General features: G+C 37.1%; 1 protein-coding gene across 1 annotated transcript in view; it reads right to left on the bottom strand.

Moving 5' to 3' along the window:
- The window catches only part of NRXN3 (neurexin 3), an 888,791-nt gene that overhangs the window by 98,988 nt on the left and 769,184 nt on the right, over window positions 1-20,619 (bottom strand). Inside the window, exons 14-15 of the mRNA XM_057380707.1 lie at window positions 11,201-11,290; window positions 4,497-4,804 (exon numbers count right to left, since the gene is read on the bottom strand). Of these exons, the coding sequence (XP_057236690.1) occupies window positions 4,497-4,804; window positions 11,201-11,290 (398 nt within the window). The remainder of the gene's footprint in view (window positions 1-4,496; window positions 4,805-11,200; window positions 11,291-20,619) is intronic.

Here is a 20,619-nt window from a genome sequence, read left to right as displayed (position 1 = left end):
TGCATACAGAATGGAGCACACAGTCTCTGGCTCCTCATGGAGAGCATAACCAGAGGTCCATCTGTCCTCTCAGGAGGGTTTTGATCTCTTTTTCACAGAAACTGTTTTGATCTTGGGTCCTCAGCCACCCATGCCATATTAGGCCACCCATGACATATTMGGGGCCTGCCCTAGGGCCTCTCGAAGATTACCTGGTGTGCTTCTCCTCTTGGATTTGCTGAACTGAGTGTGTTTTGAATGGAAGACACATGCATCACAATGAATGATTTCTAGACTAGCTATACTTAGYCATTAACTTCAAAAATATCTTCACATAAATAATTAGAAAACTGAATGATCCAACCATGAACCAAGACAGAATGTGCCACCTAAAAGCATATGGAGAATCTCCTAAAAAGCTTTCAACAGTGGCTCACAAAAAAAGAATTCTGACCACACAAGCAGCTGACATAGAAGCATGAGACTAGAGAATGATTGTCACTTTAACCTGTTTCCACAGAGATCTTCCAAACCAAAAAATCCATGAAGTACTTCACTGTTAACTGAAGTTGTACTTTAAATCAAGAAATTGGGACATGTGGGATTCCAAGACTTCTGACTCATGCAGTAACCCTRTGAGATGCATGACAGCCTTGCAAGAATGTGGCATGGCTCAGCACAGGGACTCTCATCTAGCAGCAGTTTGCATGGCATCCTACTGTACCACACACAAAAGCTAGTGCCATGTCTTTAGGGCTCTTGTGGGTAAAGTGGCAAAGCAGAAGTCCCAGAGAGGATGATATTATCACAGGAAAGTCTGATGTGTCAGGGTCCTGAGAGGCAGCAAGAAACTAGTATAGCACATGTCACTACTGAACAGATTGTACTTAAATCCAGAACAAAACCATGTGTGAGAAACTCAAATCAGTGCTTCTACTCAGGGAGCAGAGCACAAGCACCATTTGCAACTCACTGAAACAAACACAAATCGAAACCTCTTTTTCTCCCTTATTTTCAGATAACAAAAAAAGGTCAGTTCTCATTACCTTCCTTYTCTGAATCACAGAGACTTTCCCAGCAGTATAATATGCAGCCATACATCTCAACGGTTTCTCACCCAAGTCCTGCCTGTCCTCCACTGATTTGAGTTTCACTGTCTTGTAGAAATGTTAGTATAAAGGTAGTGACATATTAAATGCTAATTTTAATGCCACTGGGTATTTCCTGCAGTATTTTTCTGCCAATTCCCTTTGTCTTGATTGTTTGTCCAAAACTATACACCATGTCTGGGATCTTCACAAACTGAAGCGTATCATTGGTCTCAGCATGTACYGTGTATTTTTAAAGCAGTTCATTTTCACAGCTGTTTTAATCTAACTGTGCTCCAACACACTTCTGTCAGTCCTCAGACTACCTAACTGCAGGAGGTATCTTGGTCYATGTTACAAATAGAAGGTATCTTTGCACTTTTCATGCTCTTCTGTAGTTCCTTAACAAGTGATGTGTAAATCTAAATCCTACGGAAATTCCCCTGGATTTTGAAATGCTTGCAGATTTCATATTCTGCACAAGATTTGTATGCATTTCAGAAAGGAGTAGTTCTAGGTACTTACATATGAAAAAGAGTAATACAAGTAGTACAGATACTCCTAAATGAGTAAGAACAAGAATTCTTTATCCTGATTCTTGCTGTTTTGCAGTAGATCCTTTATTTTTACTTGTAYCATGCTTGGTATTTCTACAATGGGCCAGAACCATTCTGTGCCAAGTAACGTACAGGTGCAGAATAAAAAGGACATTTTGAACTCAAGGAGTCTGCAATCTCAGCATAAAACAAGCTATCACACATGGATACAGAAACATGGGTAATAGAACTAAAAAAGTGACAATACTGATTGACTTGATAAGCAGATGCCTTAGACCATCATCAGCCTAACCTCTGACAATTTTTTGGCATGCATCATGATGGAAGAAGAGTTTCAATGGGATTGGAAAAATAACCTGGTGTTGCCTTTTGTATGGTACCAGGAATCAAAAAGATTCTTATGATCAAATCTAAGAAGTGAGCAAAAAAATGACTGAATCATGCTGATCAGAATCAGGAGAGAAGAGGCTAAACTTTAACAGCCTTGAAAGCAAAGAAAAATTGTTTATTTCTGAGCAGAAGAGCGAAGAGAAAGCTGGAACAAAGTAATAACTAACTGTATTTGTACYGCTCGTAGCCTTAGGTATCTATATTTTATATTTCCCAAAGAGTAAATTTGTTCTATTAGATTTTTCCACCACTTAGATCTAAAATTAAGAACAGGCTTGATGATGGTGATGTTGAACACAAGCGAGATAAAATAACCATCAGGCATTTGAAAAACCATGGCTTGAAATACAACCCAAACAGAAAAAGACAATTTCTTCTTACTTGCACCACACAGATACTGCAACTTAAGCKGACAGAATCAAATTCCACTAAAAATAAGGAAGAAAGGAAAGCCATCTGTGCTGCGACAGCAATAAAACGGCCCCATATTGAAATGCAGAAACTTGTAATGGAGGTACATATTGACCTTTATTTTTCTTTCAGCGGGTAGCATGAAGTGTCAAAGAGTTATTGCTTTAATATCAGCTGAGATGAGGCCATTTGTTGTGGTGTATGTGTATCCAGGAAATCGCTGCTCTAACCATGTTTTTAGAAGCACTTTGACACTTTATTAAATCTTCTTGATGCTCTTTCAGCACACAGTGGTCTCTGTAGGCTGAGTGAACTGCCACATAGGCCAGGCAGGAAGCTTTCACAAAGAGTTCCTCTTCAGGCAAGCCAGTGTCATTTCCAGACTGACCCAGCCCATAAAGGTTCAGTGCTACTCTGTTTCACTGCTATAGCTGAAAACAGCTCTGCTGCCTTTAAAAATTATAGAGGGCAGGATAAGAACCAGAGACTTTATAGTTCTGGAGATGTAACTGTACAAACATTTTCTCTAAAATTAGAACTAGACACTGAGAAAAAGGAACTGTAATTCTTGAAAAGTTTATGACAAACAGTGACCAAACCTGGGGAAATTTCCCCTCATTTGGCTGAGACTTTATAAATCATCTATTGGGTGTTTGAGGCTAATAACTCAATTAATCCCAGTCCTGTTGCCATCAGGATTTACAGAGTACCAAAGGGGGCACCTCACCTTGGAAATAATTAATAGTTCTAAATTCCACTACAARCAGAGGCATCTCACAGAATCACAGAATAGCTGTGGATGGAAGGCACTTCTGGAAGTCATCTAGTCCAAACCTCTGCTCAAGTACAATCACCCAGAGGCAGCTGCCCAGGACCCTGTGCAGATGCCTTTTGAATATTAAACAGCATGGACACTCTACAACCTTTTGGGGCAACCAGTGCCCTTGCTCAGTCACCTCAGGTTACAAATGTTTCCTGATGTTTAGAGGGAGAGTCACAYGTTTCAGTTTGTGCCCATTATCTTAGGTCCTACCACTGGGTTTCACTGTCATCTTTACACTCTTTCTTCAGGTATTTGTACACACAAATAAGATTCCCCCCTCAACCTTCTCTTTTCCAGGTGTCTCAGTCTTTTCTAATAGAAAAAGTGCTCCAGTCCCTTACTCATTCTAGAGGTCYTTTGCTAGAGCCTATCCAGTAGCTCCATCGCTCTAAAGATTTCCCAACAAATGTTTCATTCTAGCTGATAACATGGTAGCATTCTGCTGAAATAAATAATTTTCAGAATCTCATCCACAGCTCAGATTGGTTATTCACAGGATTCTTTTCTTTGCACAGACAGGGGGAGTCAATTCAAGGTGTTTATTTCTAATCAGCACCACTTTCTGGTGGCAAAAAAGTGGTTCCAAAACCACTGTATTTTAAAGGTTGAAATAACTACTCTGGCACAATTAGGTCAGAATATGTGAAATTAATTTTTTGTAGGAATAATTTTTACCAAATTGATTGAACTCTCTATGCTGGAACATCTACATTTTGCAAGAAACTGATCTCGATAGCATTCCTTCAAAATTCTCTACAGGAAGGCGATAAAAGGGAAATGAAAAATGATACCAACTGAAAGTAATGCTCCATTGCTTTTCTCCTCATTATGAACTTCACTATTGCAGCAGTTCATACTGTCATCATAATAAATAACCATATACCCACCCCCCCATTAAGCTTTGTAATTCTCTTTGGAATACATTTTCCCACACAGAACTTCTGAGACATAGTTAAAACCTTGTTCTTGCTCACATTGTGACAATTCCACTTACACAAATGGGGCTTCACTAGAWCAGGAGTAAAATCCATTGCTATTATCACATACATGTGCCACAACAATTCAGCCAGCTGTTTGTCCTGTGTCCAGCACAGGAGGACAACGTTTTGTGGTGATTTACACTATACAATATTATTAATATTAAGAATTACATGAACCATGATTCAGAGACAAGGCTCATGTGAACCTACAAGTGAGCAGCAAGATCAATCAAGAACCAAAGGAAATGGAAAAGAGTAGTTGACTCACCTGGATGCTGGGCGGTGAACGATTTTTTCGGGTCGTAGTGGTCGCCATCGTGGTTGTGGTTTCCATGACTGTCGTCGACATTTCCGGTGGCACAGATGTTGTGGGTGTTGTTCCCAAGATGGAAGGGACTTCCCCAACGAGTCGGACACTTCCATTGATTTTAATGTTGGGGTTGTTCTCYGCCGCCATGTTCAGCACTTTCAGGCCATTGTAATAGAGACCGGAGAGCTGGCCTTGGAAGAGACGCCCTCTGTCCTTCCCTCCTATGGCWATTTGCGCCTGGGTGTTGAAGATCGTTAACTGTCGTCCTAGTGAAGGGGGTGAATAACATTATTGACAGACATTTCCTCCACTCTGCACACTACATCGAGCCCTGGCCAGAAATGACAGACAAAGGAAAGTAGATTCATTCTTGGTAGTGCTCATGATGACTGTAGAGAAACGGTGTAGAAATGCAGTGCCTAAAGGTCACTCATAAAGAAGATTAGCCTAAAAGTAAGAACACCTAAAACTGATCCTTCAGCTTCCACTCACACATCAAAACTTTGGAGGAACTTGAGACATCTGAACCCGTTCTTTTAGGATTGGATGAATTTTAAACTACAAATAGGATTTCAATATGTGGCCATTTTTCTACTATCCATTCAGACTGCAGTACCTGTCAAACTTTAGCCTATAAATAAACCTCCATTTGGACTGGTTAAAGAATAGGATTAATTCATAAAGCTCCTTTTAATAATGCAAAAGTTTTAAGGGCTGGCTCAAAAASAGTAAAACATCAGGAAAAAATGATGCAATATAAGAATTCAGTAGGAATATTATGACAGAATAAGTCATGATCTTTCACCTGTAAACTTTGTGTTGTGAAAGCTCACAAATCTAAACTGAAGAAACAACAAATGCAAACATTTCTGATGCCTCTGAAAGAGCAAAGCTTTTGAAATAGGATAACAGTACTTCAGATGATTAAGCCCCAAAATGCCTTACTCCCCTCTTACAGACAATTAAATTCAAATATAGGCAGTTTATGTGGTTTATTCAGCTTGAGTGTTAGAAGTGGTCCAGTATCATATGTAATATAGACTATATTCATTAAAAATAAATCTGGTAACAATTGCCAATTCACCTAGTTTTGCAGGACACTTACATCACATTCAGCCTGGACTGCTCTATAAATACTGTTTATATTCCAGGCTGCACTATGTTGACCATATTAAGAAATAAATTACTTCATGAAGTGCAAAGGCAGTGTTTATAATTTCACTATTCCTGAGAAGATTAGGGATATGCCACCTGGAATCTGCTGAATTAGCAGACAGCCAGACCGGGCATTGCTCAGAAGGGTTATCAATGCAGCATCAAGTCAATCATCATTTAAACATCTTATTTGTGTTTTCCCATTTTTATGAAGTTTGAAATATGTGTTCCCATCCCTTTCCCACTCCCCAGTTCTCATTCATCACTTTATCTCGTCCAACCTGAGAGGTGCAGAATGCCACCATGTAGGAAAGCACAGCCTATGACCCACTGCTCATTCCTTCACAGACAGTGGTTAGAGTAGATCAAAATATGAGGGGAGCTCACCAATTTTGGTGGTCGTCATGGCGGGTCTCGAAGTGAAGTGGTGATGCGGTGTAGCATCATCTTATGGTGACAGGATGGACCACGGGGAAGAGAATGGGGACAAGAGAAAAATGTATCTGAAAGTAGTTCCTGTCCCCAAAGAGGACCCTAGCTAACTAAGCAACAGTGTATGGAGAGGTGTAACACACAGACATGTGGAGGTGGGCTGCACATCCCTTGTGCTCCTCACCCTCAGATTTGTACATGGAAAATTAGGACTTGATCAGGGTGGAGTAACTGCATTGATGAAGAAATGAGAAATAAAAAGTGTGTGTGTTGGGGGGGTATCCTTCCCCTGGAAAGTGTTGAAACAYTTGATGCAATATTCTGCATCTCAGGAGGTTTTAAACTTGCCAGAGGCAACAAATGTCTATTAAAACATCAACAAACATGCACTGAAGCCACATATCCTCAGAATATAAACAGAGCCTTTACTCTTGTCTATGAGGAAAATAGGGTCCAATAACAATATCTGTTAAGATATTTATCTTTCTCAGCCCAGCTCCTGAGTTAGAGGAAACGGCACTGTACACTGTAGAAGGTCAAAATCCTGTCCTGTATCATGTCCTCAGAGCTTCCTTTTCTTTTCTGTCATGTTGTGMTTTGGCTCTTTTAATGAGAATGCTGTAAGAACTTTACTACACACTTTCCCTTCTCTGAATACGCTCCCTCCCTACAAGCACTATAGTTCTGTCCGTATTGTCCCTGCCCCTATGAACTCAGACATGTCACTTGCTACTGTTCCCTCCTTCCCAGTTCACTCATGGTAAGAGCACCAAAGAGTAGAGGGAAGATGAGTAAAGGAGGGACTTATGAATAAAGGGACTTATTTCACTGATCTTGAGATGTTATCCCTGAAAACAGACAGAAGACACTGTCATTTCTGTTTTCCATTTTCATTTCCATTCCTTTCTTGCCTTGAATTAGTTTGGTATAATTTTTTATCTTTTGCTAATGGAAAAAAGGTGGAAGGTAATGAGAAATGAGAATTTTTTGTTGTCCCAGGTAGGAGAGATCCCCAAACCAGGACAGAAAAGGGGTTCTCTCCCTTTTATTGGAGGCTTATGACTCTCCTCAGGATGTCAAATATTCTAGCCCAAGCTCAGAGCACAGCTTTACATGTCTGTCATATATCTTGCTTTTCTTGCTAGGAGTTAGTATATTAAATCTGAAAAAAGAGACCACATCTCCAATTCTGGGCCTTCATCTGCATCTGCATCTTCTAACTTTGAAAGTGCATACCAAGGAGGTGACCTTATTCCAGCAAAAACAGGAATTCTGATTGTGTTTTGGGCTCTTCATTGTTAAGTGGTTTTCCAGACCAGGATCCATGCACTGCACCATATGGTTAATGCTGGAAACCACATTAAAACTGTGTTTGCTAAAAGAACAATCACTTGTTGCAGTCACCTACTACCTGCAATTCCTCGCTCTAAGATGGTGTACGTGGGCATGATAAAGACACCAGGGAAATGAATATGGAATGAGAAAAAACTTTGGAGAGAATATACACTTAATTCTGCCACCATACGTTTCTTCTGATCATTCTTTTGATGAAATTGAGCTGAAGCCCTTACTTCCCCTATGTAAAATTTATTTGGCCACTGAATTTTATTGAGGGACTGTTTTACATTAGTAAATTCTACTAGCTATGTAGGAACTGCAGAATTACAGTCCTTTTTTTTCCACAGAGAACTCCTCCTACTGCTACTTTCATGTCATGATGAAGAAAAATAATGAGGTGTTTTGTAAATATTCTGAATAGCTCAGGCTCCTGTTTCTTTGCTCTCTCATTGACTTCCTGATTTGGAAAACTGAATTCTAATTAAAAATACCACAGAGAAAACTGAAGTGTAACTTTTCTGTAGCACTAGAAAAGATTTTGGGCCTGATTTTGCAAATCCTAATTCACATTAATAGTTCTTGCTTCAAAAGCACAGYCACTTACATCAATGAGACTTTACAGGTAAAAGAGATTTGAATAATTAAGAACTTCTGGGATCAATCCTTTTGATGAGATGCTCCTAGGTCTTTATTAGCTCACCCAATTGCACAACAGGTAACATCTGTGCCCTAGTGGACACCAAGTATTCTGGTAAGGAAATCTGCTGGATTTATGACTACTGAAGTTAAACAATTTAAATCTAACAAGTCTTTTTATATTCACATACATAATCTCAGTGAAGTTAATAGCATTTAATATTTTGCTTATTACTCATACAAGTCAAGACTGTAAACCTGGGCTCCTCTTAAAATTATTTTAAACTAATTTATAAAATTTAAAAGCCCATCAAAGCCAATAGTCAGAAAGATACTGTTTGTATTTGTTTTCCAAGAATGAACTATTTCATTATTATTAATAACATAGCAGTAACAAGGGAAGACCAAATCTATGGCAATCAAAAATGTCAATTGAAAAATGTTTCMTCTTACCTCACCCAAGCCAAGAACTCACATCAGCAAGACAGCTATTCTATTTGCTGTCTCTTTGATGAATCTACTCCTCCATCCATCACTTTGTCCTGTTCCATTTTGATAGGGAGCTACCCTTTCACTTATCATCTTTATAGAGTCTTCTGACAGAAGGTTTCTATGTTACATTAATTGTTAGATGGATGACCAGATGGATGAGCAGGCTCCTGAATAGCTACATAAATTACTCACTCTTAGAACTTTTTCATTTGAGTGGTACCTAAGTTGCTAAAAATGTCTGTCTAATTTGGAAGGAAGGAACCCAGTTATATTGTCTCAGCTGTTACATTGCACAACATCATTCCCTGACACAAAGTGGAAAGAATGCATTTCCTTTCACTTTAGGAAAAACATGGCTGTATYCTTCTAGCCTAACAACATCCAGTGTTTTGAGCGTGTCTGAAGACTCAAACATTGTCTCTCTTAGACTCTAGTGCATGTGTGATTGTCTTTTAACAAAGCATCAATATCCACAAAAGGTAGACTTCAGTTCAAAACTTCAGGATGGATTACAAATGAAAGTATCTTGGCATGCTTTTAAGCTCAAACTTGTAGAAGCTGTGACATAAAATAAAAGATTTTGTGGAAAAGCAAAAAGGAAAAAAATAAAAAAAAACCAACAAACCCATAACCAAACCAAATAAAACAAAGATGGGTTTCTCAAGCACATGAATTGCATCAAGGAATTAGACATGCATCTGTTTTAACAAAATTGAGGCAATCATTCTCTTTAATGTTAAAGGGACTTTAGCAATTCAGACTTATCAAAATTATTCTCTTTTTAGTGCTAAACTTTATTTCTCTATTTTAGTCTGATCTTGTAAATTAATAGGGCAACCCACTGAGACTCAATAAGCATTTTCTGTTTATTGTTATATTAAAATTTATTTACAATTTAGCTGAATTAACTGTTYATGACATACTGGTGGTAAAGAAATATTTCTGTTTGGGTTACGCAAATATTTTTGCCTTACCTTCATTAATGCTTTAGCTTTAGTTTTAAACATTACATCTATGGAGACCAAACCTGAAAAGTGACAATGCTGCCAGCTCTGGTTGAAGTCAACAGGAATTGAGTGTGCACCACACTTTGCAGGATCAGGCCCTTCCCAAAAAATATTTTGACTGTATTTAGCCACATCCTTCCTGACCTTAACCTAATTCATACTGGATAAATCAATTTGTTAATTCAGCTGAGGTTAGAAATTTGAAGCAGAACATAAATGTTACTTTTCCAGTCCTACAAAAAATTGGTTTTCCTTCTTGGAAAATGTGTTAACAAACACAGTCTAAATCAGCACAGAAAATGCAAGATCTGAGTTCAAAGGTCACCCCCTTTTATTAGCAATAATTTCAAACACAGAAAYAAGAGAAGATTGTGTTCTGCTTTGTCTAGACTTCAAGGCAAGGAATTAATTACAGTGCTTTTGTTTTTCTTTAATACCACATTAAGTAATAGAGGGAAATGATCTTCCTGACTTAAACTCCACTGTATTACCAAGAGCCTAGTTCAAGCTCTACTGAAAATAAGAAGTTATTTTGTTACTTTCAAYAGGCTTTAAAATGGGTTCTACATCCAAGATTTTTTTTTTCCTGTCCACATTTCTTGCAAAAAAAAAAAAAAAAACAACAAAACTGTTCTGGCACAAGTCCCATTTCAACAGGTCATGGACTGTATGCAGAACTTTCAATCATCTGGATTTATTCAATTTAACAAGTTTTTGGGGTTTTTTTGGTTGTTTTTTTTTTTTTTTTAACTGAGACCAATTACTCCAGAAACCCCACAAAATTAAGTAGCACTGCCTGAGACTAAGAATTTGATCTGTAGCTTAGGCAAATATCATTTGAGTGTTCAAACTGTACTCCAGACAAAGCATAAAAGCAACAGAACAATCATCTCTCTCTGTCTCCCTCACTGTAATTTAAATGAACATGTTAAAAAATGTTTTCCTTACAACATTTTTTAAAATCATTTAATTATCTTAATACAATTAGAAAGTCACATAGACATAGTGGCTAATCAGACTCATGAGAAAAAAAAAGACAACTTAAAGGAAGTGGTTTAACAAGTAGCTTTGATTTTTTTTTAAAGAAAACTTCAATAATAAAGCTATAAATGTAGCTTAAGCTCAAATTAAAATAGGAAAATCATGCAGTGGTTAAATTGCCATAATACATGTTGTTGCTCTTTACTCTTCTTCATTTGTTTTTTTTTTTTTTTTTTTAGCTATAAATGTAGCTTAAGCTCAAATTAAAATAGGAAAATCATGCAGTGGTTAAATTGCCATAATACATGTTGTTGCTCTTTACTCTTCTTCATTTGTTTTTTTTTTTTTTTAGAAATCATCTCCTGAATTTTTGCTTGTTTGTTTGTCATTACTATTATAGCAAGCTTAGAATTTCGTCCCTTTAACTTCATTTTAATAGCAATGTATTATAGCATGATTTATCAACATATGGCAGGTGGAAGCTGACACAAATTATAATGAAAATTAAAACAGTCATTTATGCAGCAGSCGATTATCATTTAAGAAACATTTATTTGCAGGCTTTAAAAATGAGAGTTTAGAATCAAATGGGTTTAAAATGAAAGTTTTAATGACTGTTACCTTTTTCCTGCAGCCACTCCTCTACAGGCCGGTTATATTTGAAGGGGATTTTCTGTTTTACCATTTGGAACCGTTCACTATCAGTGTTGCCTTTAAAGTTTAAAAAACAGCTTAAAAACAATCTGAAAAGTCAATGAAATAGTTAAAACATCCTAGATTTTTTGGGGTTTTTATGACCTTATTTAACGAAAAATAGAGAGTGCGCATGTGTGTACATATAAATATATTTGAAAAGAGAGAGATTTATCTTTAGYAAAGTGGAGAATAGTTATACATCCAATTGCCTGGAGCTCTGGAAGGTCGAAGAAATTAAATCCTATGAAAAAGATATCTCAGATTCTCCTGAGAGTATTTGTTTTTCCAGATTGGTTAGAAGGCATGTGCAATTTGTCTGCGACACRAGACCTTGAGTGAACTCAGTGTCACGAGTTAAAACATTTTGATCAGACTTGAGATGTGATTGCATAAGGACATGGCACAATATGTCAGTCACGTAAACACACAGTGAGTAGAAATTTGATAAACCTTCTTGAACCTCTAAAAGACACATGTTAGGACTAGAAACCCAGTAAACAGAAAAAAAAAAGAAAGGAGGAAAATATAAGAAATCACTGCTGAAAGGATGTAATAGAATTAGTTTAAAAAAAAACAAACCAAACACGTAAGAGTGGAAAGATAAATAGGAAAAAGGGGAAGTAAGATTTGAAAAGAGGAAGAACTATTAATTAAGGATACATGAAGACTTGTGTTCAGTTACCAAAGACTTGGGCCTGTTGCCAGAATAAAACAAAAGCTTAGAAATGAATTTAAATAAAAGCAAAAAATAATTGGCCAAAATGTAAATTCTGGCAATTGCAGTTCCATTGTTTCATGTTGATTGACATTAGAATTATCCAGTAAAGTGTGTTCTGGTGGAAAGCTCTTATTACCTGCACAGTACAGAGAGGAACAGGATTCACACAAAGCCTCTGTCCAAATTCCCTAGCTACTGAAAAATTGTGCAGGTCAGATGGACCCTCTGGTAGAAAGGAGCAGCTCARTTTGACTGTGTTAGGAATGATAGCAAACAAGTGCCACCATTCTGCTTTTTCATTTTTTTCAGCTACTGTCACTTTTTAATTAATTCTAATTTTTGCTTCAAGTATTATTTTTACAAAAACTCTTCAGTCAGACAGGCATAAAAGGAGTATTTTACACACAGCAATATAATATAGTAGAAAAAGGAATAAGCCTGCAACTTACTGAAGTAATGCTTCCATAAGCAGAAGCTCAGTAGATCAGCTGTGTTCCAACACATGTTTTGAAGAAATGGTGCTCCAAGTCAGCAACTGCTCTGACCCATTTGCAGAGCTGCCTTTAAAGTCCCACATATAAATATATTAATGGAGCTTCATATGTATTTGACTTTCTGAAACAGATGCTGTAACCTTTTTTTAATGTAAAGACACACCAATGAAAAAAAGAAAGAAATKAAAACCCAAGTCCAGCCAGTCAAAGGCAGACACTCTGATACTTCAAGGAATGTGACTGGTAAATGTCATGCGTTTGATCGCCCCAACTGCAGAGCTGCTGCTCAGAAACGCTGCCAGTGTGTGCGAGGGACCTGCTGCCCAYGGCTGAGCCTTCTGCAACAGGTGAGGGGACTACAGCAACACACCAGCCACAGGCCCACAAGGACTCACATGACCTAATCTTATGGAGTATCTGCAAAAATTGTCATTTATCTCTCTGTAAGCTCAGCAAAACAGCTATTTGCATTTGGGTTAGTGTCTCCAACTATAATGATGAACATTTAGTGGCCTTGCTGCTTATTTAGGGTAAGAGGTTAAATAAAGAAAAAACATTTAAGAACAACTTTACTGGCCCARTTGCTTATTACCTTCCTGAAAAATCATCTACTTTTTACCTTCCATATAACAGATTGTGGGAAACTGCTATTCCCCATCATAAAAATACCTAATTAAGTGCCAGCTGACACACATTAATGTTCCAGTTTCTCTGCTGCACCTCAGATGCCTACCATATACAATTGATTACTCAGATAAACTAGAAGGAAAAGATAAAATTGAAAACACTCTCAGTCATTTTTCAAGTTGTATTTAACAATGTACCGTGGTGACTTGGAGCGACTCACAGACATTAAGTTACCTTTATGTACATTCCCAGCTCTCATAATTCATATCAGCACAATCAAAAAGTCAGTTCTGTACTTCTATGAATACATATTCCTAAACAGAAAATTTGAACCATGTTCAATTCAGGATCTGAGAAAAAAACTGATAAAGAGGAGCTGAGTCAAYATAAACAACAAAAAACAAAGAAAAAACCCTACCTAAAGCTAAAGACACAGTAATATTACCAAAATAATGACATTTGATCTGTTTATTAATACTAAGCTGATGACTAATGTAAGCTGAGGTCAAGCAGATTGGTTGTTTTTCCAGTTTCTTAACCTAAATGATAGCTTCCTTTCCTGCAAATTCTCCCATTCATGTAAGCCTTGGAGAAGGTTACACTCACAAGACAGACCCACTGGTTTGGGGAGAAGAGAAACAAAATTAAGCTCACTACAAAACCAATTTCTTTTTAAAGATCACTTAGCAAGGCACTCATCTTATCCATTAGACCTTTGCTGAACACACTCATCCATGCCCACCAAAACAACTAAATCTCATAAATGCAATCATAAAAATTCTGCATCTCCCTTAGGAGATTTTTGTTCTGTTGCAGTGTGTCTAATTTTTTCTGTATAAGAAAGGAGTACTAAGTTCTGGAAAATACTCATAAGRCATTTCAGTAGCACCTAAATTTCTGTCTCAACCCAGACTTGAAAACTTACAGAGAGGCTGGTACTACATGAATATTGCATATGATAGAGATACAAACAGGTTTGGTCGAAATGGGGGTTATTCCCCACATTATAAGAGTACATTCTGAGCTAGGACTACTCCTTAGATGAGTGCATTGATATTATAATGTTGATGGGCAGGCTCACTTTCTATAGCGCCAAAGAAATTCTGTAACACTATTTACTAGCAACAAGAAAGTCCACTGGCTTCATCCAGCATCCGTATGCACTTTAGTAACTTTGTACTGGTGGCAATGAGATCTTTTTCAGAATAAAAAACRCTCAGAGAAACACTAGAGTCAACCAGGGGCTGGCATGGAATGCTTCTTCCTCCGTGTGAAATGCTGACTGTAGAAAGGAAAATATCTGGTGAATTGAAATTTCTAAGAATTAGGGTATCTGACAMGAACAGGCCAACAGGACAAAGGTAAAAAAGGAAGTGGGACAATCAAAAAAGACATGATGATGAAAAACGGGTTTCTTATAGTTCTAGACCTTCGAGAAATCCAGAAATGAAAACTATTCCCCACCACATCTTTTAAAACTTTTTTTTTTTTTAAATCAGGTTTAATTTAATTTTATTATTTTATTATTATGCATATATATTCAGCAAGATTAAAATGCATATAAAAATCATACCTTTAAAAGTGATAAAAAATTGAAGGGCATTAGAAAATTCAAATAGATTTATATTACAACATTAGTATCTGATCTATTATTTTTTTGGTTTGTTTTAAAATTTTATTTCAGACATAACTAAGAATCATTTTTAAAAACATGTGCAAGAGAATGTGTTCGCTCATATACCCAATTAGAACAGTGAGCTAAAGAACAACTTTTTCACTGTTAAATGCTTAGAATAGTCATTAAATACAACCAATAGAACCACACAATTACCAAATTAATACCGACTTGGAGTTGCGCTTTAAAAAATAAATACAGCATTTGATATGAAAGCTCAAAAAGGAAATATCATGGTTTGCAACACGAAGTAACAAAAGTTCAGCATGAAGAAAACTTATTTCTATCAACTGAGACATGATGTGATTAAGGGTGTTTCTTGACCATCTTCATACACAGAAATTTTCAGTAACAATCCGTTTGTGACCTCAATGCAATTTCTTTCTATAGTTGAATGATCCACATATTCCAACAACCTTTTCACGTAACTGAAGTAGATACTCTGTTTTTTCTCTTTGAGTCCGGATTTGATTCAAGACTGCTCTTCAGAATAGAATACACAGGATACAATAATTTAAATTTATTTCAGAAAATATTCCTAATCCCATAATTGTTTCGTATTCAGAATTAATGTGGGTTTCAAAGGTCTGCAGGACAGAATTTTTTATAGTAAAATTGTGTTGTTTAGTTTTGCTACTTGTGATTTACTAAATATTGTTCCTCCCATAGTTTSTAGCTGCTTAAGTGATTCAAATACCAATAGGAACGGCTCATTTAAAATAGGTTTCCTTGTTTTTCCTTCATCCACATGGTAAATTCCTGTATATCAATATGACTTAGATCTGCTCAACAACTTAAGTTCTTCTAAAGAACCATGCATCATAAACACCTTGTTTCACCTATTTTTATTCCTTTTTCATGTAAAAATTTTAAAGCAATTTGTGAAGACTAAGATTGAAAAAAAGTCTTTTGTCCCATTTAGGACTTTAATGTGCAATTAATAGAAATTCTGCTGGATGGGGTAAGTTTTTCAACAAACTGATAAGCAATCAAGGTTTTATAACCTCAAGGACTCTAATGGTAACATTTTGAAATATTCTAGATTCTTGAATCTTGGTTAACTTAAATATTCAAAACATTTCAAATATCACAGATATTTCTGAGAACTAAATACTTCGGAGAGGAATATGACAGAAGTGCTCTCTGTTTTTGGATGGTCCCTCTTTTCCCCAAGGAAATGTGGAGCTCCAGTCGTAAAAATAAGAGCCTACTGGTTAAATATGATTGGTTGCCAGCATTCTGTCTTTTTTTTCTGAAGCCCTGCTCCACAGACTGCACAGATAAATAGTTTAGATTCGCTTTGAACTTTGGCTTTTGATAATCTTCAATTTAAACCAAACTAAAATGGAAAAAAATATTCAAAAGAATTTGCTTCTGCTAATCACTACTGGCACTTCCCACAGGAAATACTTTTTATACAGTGCAGCAGTCCAGGGGGAGACAGTTTAAATTTGCTCATGGGCAAAGCATAATTTTCTTCCAAAACCCATCAGTGCTGGATGATGTTTGGCTTTTCAGCTGATGGTTCCTTTAAGAAAACAAACAACCTTTATGACATCAATCTTAATTCTAAACCAAAAYGGCTTCTCCAGCCAAAGGAAGTACAAGAGCAACTGAAACTCTGAAAAATCTTGCTTCTTGGCTGAGATAACAATCATAATGATTTACTGCCTCTAAAGTGTGAAAGAGAAAAACTGAAAGGTTCCAGCAAACTGCACTGGGCAGAAAGAAAGTACTTGCTTTCAGGTGGAATATTAAACCAACCTGATGTATTGTGAAGTCTGCGAAGATGCTAAAAAGAATACCATAAGAAAACACTCATCTGTCCTAAATTTCTGTGAAAAGCTGTTCTATGAAGAAACACTACAGCAGCATTTCTTCATTGCTTCTAAGTCTCTAAAAAGAATGAGACATTTTCTCTAACGAGCAGTTATTAAATGAAAGATGCTACAATGATGATTTAAACAAACATCTTGAGATCAGTGTTCAAGTTTTAAAAAGTTTCCACCATTTTTCCCTTATTGTAGATGAAATTTCAGTAGGAAAAAGGCTTGTAAACAGCCAGTGTTTGATAGCTTAGTTATCCRGCAGCCTTTAATGCCAGCTCCCTTTGAGTTTTTATGGATGCCAATAATCTCAKGAAGATTTACATACACTTAATTGACATCATCAGGGGAGAGAAGTAGCCTGCTACAGCATGAACAGTGTATCTTTGATTGCTAAATCCTCTACTAACATAAACTAACTCAGTTCAATTCAACCCCAAACTTCTCCTAGAGCTGATGCTGTGTGCCCTGGAAAAGGAGACTTGCATGCATCATGGAGAAGCTACCATTTCCCCCTAATATCTGATAAAGGGAGCAAAAGTTTTCAAAGTGTGCTTGTGATTGGCACACACTGAGCCACCTTAACCATTTCTCTTTTCCAGCAGCTGCACTTAAAAAATTACAGTACACTCAATTGCTCCATTTACACATTTCCTTAAGTACATATTTTGTTTTAAATACTAGAAAGTACAATCACCATTTGTTAATACTTTGTATTCAATTAGAGGAGTGAGACAAGTCTATCAGAAAAGGATTAGAGTCTATTTGTAAGACTAGACCTTCCTCCATATTTCAGAAAGGAGTAAGTTAGCATCAGGTCTGTTTATGTATAGCTGTTTATTTTGTTGTGCTGCTGTAAGACCATATTGTGGTTTATGTTATGTAACTTAGGATATGGTTGCATTAAAATCAAAACACGTAAAAAATCTCTACTTACAGTGGCTTTAGAAAACACTTGAAAAAAGTCCAAACCTGAAACCACAGATGTGGCTTATACAGAAATGAAACACGATGGCCATGCTAAACAAAATAATTAGAAGGCAGATGATCTGGAATCTTTCTAACTACCACAAGCTGTCCCTCTAAAAATTCTTCTAAGGCTTCTTGTTTTGCCTTGTATAACACCAGTGCTATAGAAAATTAATTCAAATTTGGGATTTTACTTAATTTGAGGGGATTTAAAAATAGAMAAGTCTTAACGTTGTTCAGCTTTGCTTCAGTTTTTGGATATTATATTTTTTCCTCTGCCTTCACTGTTTAATAAARTTGCATCTTTTGCTATTGAATTCTCATTTCATTTCTTGTCCTAATTTTCCCCTTAGTCCTGGATGACTTTGACTTTATCTTCAATTCCCTCTGATCATATTGTTTGCTGGGAGCAACACCTTTCATTCTGTTCATCTCACTGTGGACTGGAGTTAAAAGCTGACCTTCACACTGCAACTCTCCTCAGCTCACTGCCCTCATGACAAGAGACAACAAGATCTTGGTAATATAAGTACTAAAAATAAGAGAGAGAATTAGCAAGCAAGACTCCAACAGTAAAAGTTACTCAGGCAACTGGAGCTGTTTCTWAGTCTGTAGTGCCTCAACCAAAAGCTTTGCAATGCCACCAATCCCTATTTCACCTGATCATTTTCTGCCTAAAAACCTTGGGGTTCTAATTCAAAGTAAAGCACCATTCAGGCCAAATCATTGGGAAATTCAGAGGCCAGCTAGAAGAGAGGAGTTCAAACGTCTGTGCAGAAAATGCAGCTAACATGGACCAGAATGACATTAATAAGACTAAGGAAGACTTGAAGAATAATCTAATTCAATATTCTCCCCCAAGACAAGATCAGTAACATTTCAAACTCCCTTAGATTAGTCTTTCAGTCCTGTTTTGGATGACTGAGAAAATAAATGCCTTATCCCCAATAATCTAACACAGAAGCACAACAGGAGCAAAACCAAAGAAAACTCGGACTAGCAAAGGTGGAAGAAGGTTAATCAAACTTTTTCAAGCATGCAGAAGAAAAGAAATATTGTGAAAAATGYGACTCAAGTCTTATTTTATATGCACACATTATGCTCAATCATTTCAGCCCCACAGAAGCTGAGGCCATGGGCATGAAGTAAAAGCAGTCTGCTTTAGTTCTCACTTGAGCTATATTGAAAAACTGAACCAGCGTACAGTATTGAGAAAGCAGTTACCAGTTCAACATCTGTAAAAATATGAAACAATTTGGGTGTCTACGTTACTAGATGTTTGAAATATTTTGTAAGGAATGTGTAAATTATTGGTTTTTTTCACTGACCAGATCSAAACTGAGCTCCATGTCAAGCAGCCAAGGCTGAAGTGTCTATTAGAAAAACTGAAACTACATATTGATCTTTCCATTTTAAACAAGAAAAAAAAAATCTTTTTGCAGGAAGAAATCAGAGATTGGAATAAAATCCCCTGCCATTGCTCTCACATCCCACTTCTTTGATTCCCTTGTGAAAGGTCAGGATGTGATTTATATTGCCCAGTGGGAACAAGCATCTATAATCAAATACCAAAAGCACCTTATTTGTATTGACACTTTAAATTCTATGACTCCCATTTATCTAGAGGTTGTTTATGCGTTTTGTGCATTAGGCACAAAAGTCAGGACAAATTTAGAGAAACACTGAATCTAATTTACATATTTTGGGTTAGGCATTGGAGCTATGTGAGTGCAGCTTTTTCCTTCCAGGAGGAACATGAGACTGAAAACAGCACAGTTGCCTTTGCATGGTGCATGATCCAAGGYAAGACCACTTGTGGCTTTACAGGTGTTTCTTGAAGGGTCAGAGGCTCACTGTCACAGCCCTGCAAACAAGAGCAGCTCAGTTCCAGCAGACTTGCAGTCTCTGCCTTGGTGCTGGCTGCACGGAGCTGGATTGGYTCCTCTCGAAACCTTCAGATGTTTCTTAATCTTATTTCCCTGAGCACTTATCATCAGGGAGATAATATGGGGAGTTGAACATAGAAACAGAGGGAGCATGTGCAGCCCTCTCCCATTACAGTGCTGACTATAGGGAAGCTGCTCAGTAACATTAACGGGAGTAATGCCTACAAGGCYCTTAGTCAAATGTCACTGGAAAGCTAACCAGTTACAAATAACAAAAGGGTAAAAACTCTATRCAAGGCGTGAGTTCTCTAGGGTGAGTGCTAGAAAATAATTAAAAGCTGGTAAGAAACTGATGAAAGAAGAAATTTATTAAGAAGCACTTCCTATCAAGATTGCATATTAGACAGTGCTACAGTATCCTTAGGGAAATTCTTGAATTATTTAAAATTTTACTTGAAAAACTGGTGGGGGATATCAGTTTATTACAGAATGGAATAAATGAGAGCAAACAGGCCTTTCCCATTTCTAATTGCTACAAATCATGAAATCAATTATTCTGCTTGCATCAGTTTAGAAAAAGGAAAAGAGAATTCTAGGACTCTGGAGTAACCCAGTAAGTCTTCTTAAAGAGACTGATAGAATTCATAGAGCCATGCCATGACCAAGGGTGCCAGGGACTCAAGAAGTAGCAAAGATGCAAATTCACTGATCCAGAAAGACTTTCATATTCAGTCAATTGTAGAATATTTTCTATTTAAGTCACCAAAGATAAAAGAAGTTGGAGCTTTTTCCTCAGTTTACTGATCAGAAAAATGAGCCACATAGTGGTAAAAGCATTACCCAAGATCACAGAGAAAAGCATCTCTAAACCCAGGGCTGGGACTTGTGAACTTCTGACTCTCAGTTCTATGACTGGCCCCTTTCATTTCTGACCATCATTTCACACAGTTGCTCCACTTCAGTCTGTAGCATTGGATTTTAATGAATTTGTGCTTTCCAGTGCCTTCAGCAAGCAGGGAGAAGGCTGATGTGGATGCATAAACCCCTTCTGTCACTGCATGTCAGCATGTCAACCTGGGATTACAGCTGGCACTGTTCTTTCTGCAGGCAATGTGGTCAGAAAAGCACAAAGTTGTTGTTCAAGCCTGT

Source organism: Malurus melanocephalus, unplaced genomic scaffold (genome assembly GCF_030028575.1).
Source record: "Malurus melanocephalus ecotype Western Australia unplaced genomic scaffold, MMel_1.1 scaffold_0, whole genome shotgun sequence".
Lineage (NCBI taxonomy): Eukaryota > Metazoa > Chordata > Aves > Passeriformes > Maluridae > Malurus > Malurus melanocephalus.
Note: the sequence above shows the minus strand (reverse complement) of the source record. Positions and strands in the feature narration are given on the sequence as shown.